This window comes from Oryzias melastigma, linkage group LG17 (assembly GCF_002922805.2).
Source record: "Oryzias melastigma strain HK-1 linkage group LG17, ASM292280v2, whole genome shotgun sequence".
Classification (NCBI taxonomy): domain Eukaryota; kingdom Metazoa; phylum Chordata; class Actinopteri; order Beloniformes; family Adrianichthyidae; genus Oryzias; species Oryzias melastigma.
Window position 1 is genome coordinate 545,301 of NC_050528.1, and position 11,898 is coordinate 557,198.

The 11,898-nt window shown below is 46.8% G+C and overlaps 1 protein-coding gene across 1 annotated transcript in view; it reads left to right on the forward strand.

The window, feature by feature from the left end:
- The window catches only part of LOC112147723 (receptor-type tyrosine-protein phosphatase F), a 112,633-nt gene that overhangs the window by 81,116 nt on the left and 19,619 nt on the right, over positions 1-11,898 (forward strand). Inside the window, exons 18-20 of the mRNA XM_036216241.1 lie at positions 693-847; positions 4,511-4,623; positions 9,286-9,383. Coding sequence (XP_036072134.1) covers positions 693-847; positions 4,511-4,623; positions 9,286-9,383 — 366 coding nt within the window. The remainder of the gene's footprint in view (positions 1-692; positions 848-4,510; positions 4,624-9,285; positions 9,384-11,898) is intronic.

Sequence of the window (11,898 nt, forward strand, 5' to 3'; positions counted from 1 at the left end):
ATCTGCAGTTGCGTCTGCAGTTGCGTCTGCAGTTACATCTGCAGTTACGTCTGCAGTTCCGTCTGCAGTTGCGTCTGCAGTTGCGTCTGCAGTTGCATCTGCTAGTGTATCGGGCGTTACGCCTCTAATTTAGTGTCATGTCCAGAGTGATTACAATCTGCTGTTGTTTTTTAAAAAAATATTTAAATGTCAAAATTTAAAGACCAAACTTAATTATTGATGCTCAATAAAAAACAAATGAGTTTGTAATGAAACATAAGAACATATTTACTAAAACAGGAAACATAAGAACAACGACTGAGCCGACACCCCCCCGCCGCTGTTGACTGTAGCGCCGCCTCTGTCAGGTTTGCACAACTCATGAGATATTTGCATCTAAAATAAGGATGAGCTTGTTTGAGCTTTTATGTGAACGTGACGCCGGAGGAACGAAAGAAAAAACGGTTCTAGTCAGTCGCGACTTGATTCCCATTGTTCATGTTAATGAGCCGTTTAAAAGATTCGGTTCGTTTGTGAACGCCACCTCCTCAATCAGGTCGGTCTTTGGCAGTGATAGCCAGCTCCACCTGTGGTCAGATGCTGAATTGAATCCGTCTAGCTTTAAAGCAATCTAAAGTTATCTTGCTCCTAAACGTCTGCCTCAAAGTCTTCTGGGTAATTCTGCTAACTGCTGACGTTTGCTTTCACTGCAGATGACCTTCTCAGCCAGTCCCTACTCGGACCCCATCCTGGTGAAAGCTGAGAGGTCCGAGGGTCTGGAGCAAGCCGAAATGCTGTGGGTGATGGGGCCGGTCCTGGCTGTGGTCCTCATCATCATCTTCGTCATCGCCATCATCCTCTTTAAAAAGTGAGAGTTTATCGCTCGTTCTGCTGCTTTCGTTTGACGCCGAGCTGCAGCAGTTGCTGCGATTGGGTGTTTCCTGGGGTTGCATCAGGTGCAGTAATGAGGCTCCCGCATGCGCCGCTCACACACCTGCAGCCGGCGCTTTGACGGGAGGAGAACCAGAGAATTGATTTGTGTTTCGCACAGAAAGCTTCGGCCCACTTGGCTCTTTTCAACATTACTGTGAGACGCCTCAGTTGAATTGGCAGCTGACAGCGGCGCTCTAATAAAAGCGCAGCCTGTCTGTCAGAGCCTCTTAGGTAGAAGTGAGAAATGTGTTTAGGCAACACCATTGGTCACTTCACATCAACAGAGACGCATCGGAGGAGGCGGCGCTGCACCTGGTCCAGGAGACGTTATCCAGACTCCGTCTGTCAGGGAGCTTGATGGTTTAACGCATGTGTCAAAGTCAAGGCCCGGGGGCCGGGTCCGGCCCTCCATGAAATTCTGTCCGGACCCTCCAGGTCATTTTATTGTTATCAATAACCAGATGTTATCTTGAGCTCATTTCTAACTTGGATCATTTTGACAAAATATATTTTAGTGGAATAATATTCCTGCCTTCATATTATTTGTTATGTTAAAAAGTTACTGTTTTAAAGTCTTTTTGGATTAATTTGGTATTTATTAAGATTTTTTAGGCTATTTTGGAGTTTAGCAAAAACTGCAGCTACGTGTTAGCTGTTTTGGCTAATTTAAGCTTTTTTTCATTTTTTTAGGCTATTCTGGAGCTAATATTTCAGCGACATAATAGCTGTTTGGGTTAATTAGGGCTTTTTTCTGTTTTTTGGGCTATTTTGAAATGTAGCCATTTTTTTCAGATGCATGCTAGCTGTTTTGGCTAGCCTGTTTTTTTTGTTGTTTTTTTTACGTTTTATCAGGCTACTTTGGCACTTAGCTAATATTTTAGCTGACTATTACCTTCAGTGTTTTTAGCTATCAATTTCAGCATCTTCAGCGGCCAAATTCAGCTTCCAGCATCACACTAGTATTATCACAGGTAATGTTATATATCTAGTTCATAATTATGTGAAAAAGTTATGGTTTTTAAGTTTTAACATTTTTGATTTACAGTGTTAAATAAATGGTCAGTTTCTGATCTTGGCCTATAATGCAAGTTTGACACTTAAAGTCACGACATCATCATCCTTTTATCACACTTTTTAAGGGACGCTCTTCTCAGACCAGGAGGCGTGTCCTCCTGGTCTGAGAAGAGCGTCCCTTAGCACTGTGTTCCAGAGTAATGAAAGGATGATGATGCCATGATTTTGAACCATCAACCTCCATGACAGACTTGGTCTGTCAAAGGTGTCATTACCCTAAAAGGGTAATGAAAGGATGATGATTTCTTCTCAGACTAGGAGGCGTGTCCTCCCGTCTGAACCGTCAGCAGGTGAGCGTCACCATTAAAACATCCACTCAAAGTGAGCTCATTACCTTCCAGCCGTTATTTACACCAGACGCTTTCAGGGGATGAAGCCCCGCCTCTCCTCCCACCCCTTTGTTCAGAGTACCTGTTTTGCCCCGCCTCCAGCAGACCTTTAAAAAAGGCTGGTGAATAATAGACCTTCAGACAGCTCGGCATTGAAGCTGCACAGACGGACACGGGGGCCGTGGGGGGGCCGCTTGGCCTTTTCACTCCACCTGCAGCTAATGTGCACAGAAATGATCTCAGCAGCAAACGAGGACGAGGCTGTTCTGCTGCTCCAATCCTTCACTAACTGTTCAGGGGAATTTAAAAATAGAGTAAAATATTGAGTCAAAAGGTTTGCAGACAGAAGACGCATTAACTCCTCCCCCTTCCTTCTTTCTTGCTCTGGCAAATGCAGCAAACAGGAAAGGTAGGTGGAGTTCTGTCAGCATTCTCATTCGTGCTGTGAAAATGTTGGTGTTGAGTGATGCTTGGGGGGAGGGGGTGCAGAGTTGGCATCTCTCCGCTTCATTTGACCAGAAAACCAAAGAAGTTCTGAACCTTCATCCGGGCGGGTCAGAAACGCTGAACATGAAAGAGAAATATCAAACTCTGCAGCCCCGATCACCTTTATGTTCCTGTGCATGTTCCTCATCGTCCGACTCCTCCGCTTGTGCCGTCCACCATCTTTGTTTCTGTGAGTCTTTCTGTCAGGAACGTAGCGGTTTACCTGCAGGACTCTGAACACCTGAATCAGAGTCACCTGTGGATGAGAGATGAGGAAAAGAGGAGAGTCTGACCGTCAGAGGACGCCAGTCTGCTTCCTCGTGGATGGATGTGCACACATGCACACACACACACATGCACACACATACACACACACATGCACACCCCTGCACACATGCACACCCCTGCACACATGCACACCCCCACACCCCCACACATGCACACCCCTGCATCCCTGAAGTCTCTTCCTTCACACATTTCAGGATGATGATGATGGTCTTTCTGGAGCTGCTGGCCTGTTTACCTTTGGCCAGCGCTGGCAGGTGATGCGCTCTGACATCTGATTGGGTCTGAAGGATAAATTAGAAACGGAGGAACAGGTCACACATGCTTGATCCCCGTCCCACCTTCAGCGCAGAGCAGCTGCAGTACTGATCTGCAGGAGAACTGGATACGCTCCGGCTCCGCTCTCAGCTGGAAAGGACAAGATGCTCGTCAGAGATTAGCCGTCATGCTGCTAGCATTAGCTTAAACCTGTGCAGACCGTGATAGCGTGGCGGCAGGGCCTGAGACGGAGGTGGGGGCTGCGTGCGCTCCACCAGCTTTGTATATTCTCTCCACAGAAGGGCTTGCTCTTCCTTCAAACCTTTGCCTGCCACTTGCAAATGGAGTGCAATGAGATGTGAAATTTCCACAGGGCGCCCTGATGCTTCTTTCCGCCCATTTCCATTTGCTGTCAGGAGGCTTGTGAGTCTGCAGCTGCATCTGTGAGGATGTGTGTACATCTGTGAGTCCGCTTGTGCGTCAACAGATGCCGGCTGTCGGAACACAAGCCGGCTGAGTTTGCTTTTCTTTCTCCACCTGATGGACCGGCCAATGCTCGACTGAGCTGAGCCGGTCCAAGCTGTGCTGTGCTAAACTCGTCACGGCGAGGCCTGGCATCGCAGGTGCTGCAGAACCGCTCCTATTATCTGGTGTTGTGCCACGCAGCTGATGAGCCAATTACAGCAGCCGCCTGCTTCCTCTCAGCCTGGAAGGACAGTGAGCACAATGTGCTTTTAACACATGCACACATGCACACACACACACCTGCACACACACACACATGCACACACACACACCTGAATCTTTGCAGACGCACATCCTCACACAGCAGCTGTCAGCATATCCAGCTACAGACTACAGACCCAAACTTGCAGACTCCGGCAACATTCTTGAAGCGCCGCCGTTTTTACCAGTAATAGGAGGAAGGTTCTGGTGGCTGCTGTCACAGGAACCGCCGGGCCTCAGAACCTGTCTCCACTGCCATTAAACGGACCATTAACTTCATTGAATGTGCAAATGAGTGAAAGTGTGTGATATGGAGGCGTAATTGATGTCATATTAAATCATCCTGTCAGTTTCACTTTGTTTGTCTCTGCCAGAGTCCTTCTGTTCGGCTCTCCATTGTCTTCTCGTTAGGAAGTCATTCTCTGTGTTTGCGTCCTCAGGAAGCGGGCGTCGCCTCTGCCGAAGGACGAGCACTCGGGCGGAGTCAAAGACTCGCTGCTGGCCAACTCCTCCGACCCCGTGGAGATGAGAAGACTCAACTACCAGACCCCAGGTAGGAAGAACGACTGGATCTAACGGGGAGGCGTGGGGTCGGATCACATTTGATGAAAAACGTGAAAATGGGCGGAGACTTGATAGACGCTTCGTTTCTGCTCATGAGTCACAGAGGAAGCAGCACTGAGCTTCTGCCTCAGACGTTCTGTCTGGTCCTGTGGACCACCAGCATGTCACCCAGAGAAACACCAACCACACACGCCCCGTACCATGATAGCACCGCCTCTGGCCAGCTGCAGATGCGTCCTGGTTTAGCCTTTTGCTGCAGTGTTGATCACTGATGCTGGTTTCTGCATGAAGCTCCAGCTGCTCTCAAACGCTGCGAGACGCTCAGGAACAGCTGCTGCTTTAAAACAGTGTGGCTGTCGCTGCTAATTATGGCTAATTTAATTACAGCATCTTTGCGTTTCATGGAATGTTAAAAGCAGCATCAGTTTAGGGAAGTGGCTGCAGGTGTGGGGACGCTCCCGTGCCGCGGCGTCTCTGACGGCGCTTCGATCTGCCCCCGACTTCAGCCAGAAGTGCCAACATCTAGGAAAAGTTTTAAAGGCTAATTATTTTTGCCAGCATGCCCGGGTGGCAGCGTGAGCAGAGTCATGCAGGACGGAGCTGTCCAAACACACACGGGCACGCGCCCCGCTGACGGGGGGCCGCGGCCCCTCAGGTCCTCGCCGCTCCCGCCTCCTTTCATTCCCTCCAGCTGGTAATGAGTCCTGCTGCCTCTGATGTCAAGGTGAGCGAAGCCGAGGGAACAATGCAGCCCCGAGAAAATGTCAGCTCCGAATGTGCCGGCGTCCGTGCACGGCTGCCTTCTCACAGCTTATTAAAGATCCCATTTGCCATCCACATGCACACACACGTGCACGCAGCCCCTTTGAACCCCTGCAGAGGAATTAAGCCGCGCTGCCGCTCTGCCATCCTCCCACTCCACCTCTCTCATCTTTTGTCTTCCATTCCCCCGTAGGGTAATCTCTTTCTCCGCTCGCATTCTTCCTCTCTTTGTACGTCAACACTTATTTCCTTCTCGCTCTCGCTCGCCACTTCTCTGTGATGCTTCAAGAGCGCTGATTATCACAAAAATCACCACGGCTCCGTCAAGAGGGTGAACGCGTGAACGTGGAGCGGGCCGCGCCGCCTTTGATTCCCCCAGCAGGCCGACATTCCTGCTCTGATTCGGATCGTTGTTGAGAGCTGCAGCCTGAAGCAGAGCCCGACTTCACGGCTGTCTCCACGCACCTCCGCCGTGCCCCTGGGCACTCCGGCAGCAGCTGTTTGCAGTTACTTGACCTGGTTTATCTTCACAGCCTCTCCCTTCAAACACGGCGTTTACCGCCGCGACTCCAGCGTGAACGGAGCGCCACGTTAGTTTATCAGGAGTCAGAGGATTGTTTTCATGTCCGTCTGGCTCTGCAGCCCGAGGTGACGGACGCTTTTAGGCTTTTCTGGCTCCTGTTTCCATGAGCTTTGTTTCTGGAGGGAGAGGTACGGTGGCCCTGAAGGTCAAATCCTAGCAACGAATCACTCAACACAAAAACATTTTAACTACAATAAAAAAAATAATAATTAAAGCTGCCCCTCCCCCTCTGCCCCATCCCCCAAAAACTATTTTTTCAAAATGGTGACTTTTCTGTTGGTTTTATCTCCATAGCAACCGTTTCATGTTTTAGTCGCCTGGACGTGACGGACCGGTCCGAGTCGTTTTCAGACGAATCGGCAAAAGTAAACTTTAGGATTTCCATAGCAACGGAGGTTTTTGGTTACCACGCCCACATTCCTAATACAGTTATAATGTGTTCTGTTTTGTTTAGTTCAGGTCGAGTCAGGGATTCATCTGTTTAACAAAATTCTGGTGAAATCTGAGTCACAGGGAGGCGCCACTTTCTGTGAGCTCGCCACAAGAACGCCGTTTAAAATCTACAAACTTCAAATCCTGCGTTTTCTCCCAGGTGGATCCCAGTGATGCTCAAGGAATTTACGTTTGTAGAACGTACTAACGCGGATTCTTTAAATAGAAAAATTGAGATGGCGGTCTCCTTCTGAGGTCAAAGGTCAATGACACTTTGGTTGAAGACTTAACCTGGCAGCATGTTTAGGATATTTTGTAAAGCTCCAATAAAAATTTGTTTTTACGATTTTGTGGAAAAATAAGAAAATTAACGAAATTCCCACTTTGACCCAAAATGGCCGCCAAGTCCTGTGGCCATCCCATAATAATTTAAAAAATCCTTTGGATTTCCTCGACACACGTTTTGGTTTTGTTAGTGGATTTTGACGTATTTTTTTAACCTCAGAAGAGATTTTGTCTCCGTTATGACATCTTCTGTGATGTCATCATCCTTTTTCATTTTGTGGGCGGGTTTGAATCCTGAAGCGGCTCAGGAATCATTTTCACCGGGTACCACGCTCATGCTAACTTTGGAGAGTTTTTGACGAGGATTACATTTTTGATGGAATGTGCAGAAAGAGCAGAGAAATCGATCTGGTCCTTCGGTTCAGGACGGCTGACGGAAGAAAAACTAACATTTCAGTTTAGAAAAAAAAAAAAAAATTTCAGAGAAAATTAAATCCAGGAGACAAACAAAAGGAGGAACAGGAAGAGGCTGGTATTCAGGCTCATCTCTGATTGGAAGATTGTTTTACATTTTTTTTCTTCCAGCATAAGATGTCTTTAAACGTCTGGCCACGCCCACTGCAAAAGTCCAATCAAGTCTTCATCAAACTTTGGCCAAAGAACATCTGTCATCGTCCAAATAGCAATATCCCATAATATCCCCACTTCCTCTTCTTTTTTCGTTTCATTTGTGAATATTTCAGTTTCCTGAAATGTTTTTGTTGTGGTTTCAGGATTTGTTTTTCTAAAAATGGGATGTTTTTATTTGTTTTGCGTTTTTAATTTTGTTGATTTTTTATATATTTGTGTTGATGTGATTTGGACTTCAGGGCCACCGTACACCAGGGGAGCGCCGATTTCCTTCATTAGCGAATCAGATTGATCCGTTTTCCTGAGAAGAATTCCTCCAGTGTCTTCCAGATCCACAAAGCGGCTTTTTTCTGCCGTCAGAGTTACTTTGTCCGTCGTTTCTTCCATTATTTTCTCTGGAGAAAGTCATTCGGTTAAAGTGGCGACTTCAAGTAGCAAAGTCTACAAAGTGCACTTTATGTACTGGAGAGTCAACATCCTTTACAGAGCGAGCATCAGCCCTCCTGATGTCTCTGTGAAAGCTTGTGAAGGGTCAGGTTCAGTTACCATGGCGAAGAGAGCAACCGAACCACAACCACACAAACACACGGATACAAACGCACACGGAAACACTCAGACACAAACTCTGCTGCATCTTTGAGCCGCTGTCATCCTGGGGGGTGAGGTCCATGTGGAGCGATGCTGTCTGGTCCTGGTCTGGGTCTGGGTCTGGTCTCGGTCCGGTCCTGGTCTGGTCTGGTCTAGTCTTGGTCCGGTCCTGGTCTGGTCTAGTCTCGGTCCGGTCCTGGTCTGGTCTAGTCTGGGTCCGGTCCCGGTCTTCTCCATTGACTGTTGTTCTTCCTCCCTCCTTTACTGTCTTCTCTCCACAGGTCCCAGCTCTCATCGCTGCCCCAACACTCCAAGTTAGTCTTCTTTCTCACATACTGCATACCCCCCCACACATGCGCTCTTCTCTCACCCCCCCAAACCCATCCCCCCCGTCACCATCCTGACAACATCACATGATCATGAGCTCAGAGCCTCTCCAACCATGTGGCGTCGGCGTCCTCATGGCTGCGAGCTTCACTGACGGTCCGGTGGGGTGGACGGTTCAATCACCAGACATCAGCGATGATAAATGTAGCTTCTCTGACTCAACCAGCAGCTTCAGCTGTGAAACTTTCAGCTTCAGCTGAAAAACACTTCAGCTTCAGCTTTGAAACCTTTTTAGCTTCAGTCCAGTTGGCTCCACAAAGGTGGATTAGGATTTAATGGATCCACTGATTTATATTGATCTTCACTTACATGAAAATCAATTAAATCCATCATTTTCCACCAGTATTTTATTTAAAAGCTTTTTTAGTCAAAGTTCCGTCTCGACTCCGTTTGGAACTCTGATTATGTGAAAACATATTTTAGTTCATAACAAACATTTTTTTTAGAAAAATATTTTTGTGAATCATTAAAATGATTGGGGGGGGGTGCTGTCCATGAATCGTCCAACAACAGCAGGGGGGGGGGTTGAGACTAACCCATCCAAAATGCTCCGGACCGGGGTCTCGGGGTCTTTGGTTGGGACGGTGGTTTCCGTTGGGGCGGGGGGGTCAGGGAATCGGGTTTGGGCCGCTGACCGGTCGGGTTCTCCTCTGACCCGAAGCGACGGCGTGACGGGTCTGCAGAGACTTCCTGCTCCACCTCCACCACCCGCTGAGCTTCACGGAGCGGGGGCGGTGTCTGCCCCCGTCAGGGAGCATGCTCACCCAGCCGCTCATGCACATCTCCACGCCGGCCCCCCCACCTCTGCCCCCCTCACTAGCATGGCGATCTCACCCCCACGCCAGCGGTCTGTTCCAGCTTGAGCCTCCTCCTCATTCATGGTTGCAGACCCCCCCTCACAGTCACCTCATGGTCCAGCCCGGCGGTCCGGCCGTCTGTCCATGTTGGAACCAGCGGGTCTCACTCTGCCCCCCTCTCTTTCAGGGATGAGGGAGCACCCGCCCATCTCCGTGGCGGTGCTGGCCGACCACATCGAGCGGCTGAAGGCCAACGACGGCCTGTGCTTCTCCCAGGAGTACGAGGTGAGTCGGCGCCGCTCGGTGTCGGGGGGCGTCTAACGCAGCGCACCGATGCATTATGGGAGAGGGTTTTTTCCGAGGCTTTCAGTCATTTTTACAACTCTATTACAAATCCCACCAGGAAAGCAACACTTCCATTAAACGCTGGAGATGCTTTTTCACAGAGCTGGCAGGTGGCGAGTTGCTTCAGCAATCTGCTCGCCGTTTCCCGGAGGAATGGGATTTCGCAGGCGGTCTCTCCAATGCAACTCAGTGAGGGATTATCTCTTGTCAGTGTTCTTCTTCACAGCCAAAAAAGAAAAGAAGATAAGGGCGCGCATTTGCATTTAAAGTGGAACATAGTTGGTTTGGGGTTTAAGCACGGCCGGCTGAAGGGAAAAGGTATTCCTGAAAACACAAAACACAATTTGTCTTTTATTTATTTGCTCCGATTGTCGGAGCTGCCCGCTCTAATCAGCGCTGTTCCTCTGACGGATTAGATCGGCCGGCTGCAGAGCCGCGGCGATTCGGCGCCGCCGTTTACTCGGAAGGTCGCGTTCCTGCTTGAGTCGGCGTGAACAGCAGGCGTGAGCGTGTGCTGAGCGCACTCCGTCCCCCAGAGAAGACATTTATTTATAATGACGTCTTTATCACATGTCTGTTCTTTACCGTCTGTAAGGAAAAATCGTTTTTTATTTACTGCAAGAATTTCCAGATGAAGTTCAGCTTTGGAATGCTGGAAAACCAGGAAGATCGCTGCTGATCACATGATCTTCTGTGACGCAACTTTCAATCATCTTTGGTCACAAAACAGTCTGATGTAAAAAATATAGAATATTGACGTTTGTTCTCTGATCAGAACTGAAGTTTGAAGATGTTTATATTTAATTATCTTTTTAGTTTATCACCAACAACGTTCTTGTATCAGAAACAGCAGATTTTTATCAATTTTTTCACGTTTTTTTATTTTTTATTCTATTCTATTCTTTATTTGAATTAAACATTTAAATGATAAAATCCAAGTTAGATGAATTTAAGAATAAAAGTCCTCTTTAGAGTTTTCAAAATAAAAGTGAATCATTTTTATCTCGGGGGGGCTGTGGGGCAGAGGTTGGCCTCTGATTGGACGAAGTGCTTTTGGGCAGGACTCTGAAGGAACATCAGAGGGAATGTGTGTTCGTGGACATTCAGCACTGAGAGGATGAAGCGCTTTAGGCCTCACCGGAAGGTAGAAAAGCGATAAATAAAAACACCGAATCTCGGTTTGATTCTGAGATTAGAAGCTTCTGTAGCTGATTCTGTTGTAGACTCAGAGATATTTGCCTTTTGATAAATGTTCCTACATTCATTTAAGTTTCATATCTTACATTTTTTTATTCCAATTAGTCAAACAAGCCGCTGTCTATAAATCAGACTTCTGTTGTTTAGGCTGAAAATTTCGTATCTAAATCCAGTTTTTTCAGAAGTGTCACGCTGGAGCCTTAATGAAACATCAAAGAATATTTCAATAATGAATAAAAAAATATATTCTTCATTTTGAGGCTCTGTACATTCTTTACTGTTTATTAGTGTTGCCGTATTACTGTGTTGATTTATGGGGAAATCATTTTAAATCCATTATTTCAACTTCAGAAACGTGCCGTTGGAAAGAAACAAAGTAGAAAAACACAAATTCATTATTCTTCAAGTCTAAACTATTCAAACTTTATCATGTAGATCTCCACACAGCACAACTTTTATAAATCATGAATTCATGATTAAAATTCTGATCATTTTTTACAAAAACGTTAGTTTCCTTTAGATCAGGAGTCTGTCACTCTTAACCCCAAAACCCAGCGAGAGAATTCCCACTTAATCTGTTATACTCTATTTATGCTCATGTGGCCATTAAAGCCATTTCTTCATCAAATGTAGCTTACAGATATGTAATAATTGATACTTTAAAACAAATAAGAACTACAACTTCTTCACTTTTACAAGTTCCATATAAAATACAGATTCTTGTTGCAGGAGTTTCACTTATTAAAAACGCTAGAAAAGCGAGTCAGACGCCACTTTCTACCATTATGACAGCTAGACTGTGCCGTACAGATTACAATATGTACGTCACTAATTAACATTTATTCTAATTGTCGTAGTTGTTCCTAAAGTGTGGCTCCAGAGCTCTGCTTTAGTCCTTTTTACCATCAGAGGTTTATCTTCTGATCGTCTCTCAGCCCAGGTTTCCCTCGATTTAATCTCAATGGGATTTCCTGGTAAAATAAAAGTTAAAAAGTGTTTTTTTATTGCTTTGGTGCTGATTCTAGATCCATTCTTGTTGGGTCTAAAACTGCAAACCATCATGTAAACATGAGAAGGAAACCTGTGCTGATCCGGATCCAGATCCAGATCCAGATCCAGATCCATGAGTCCAGCTGAAGATTTTCCCTGTAATGTAGAAACACACAACAGTGGATCACAGATCAGAATCATCCAGGTCAAACGTTAACCCCGCCCACACACACACCTCAGAGATGATGTCATGTTTGTGTTCTTAATG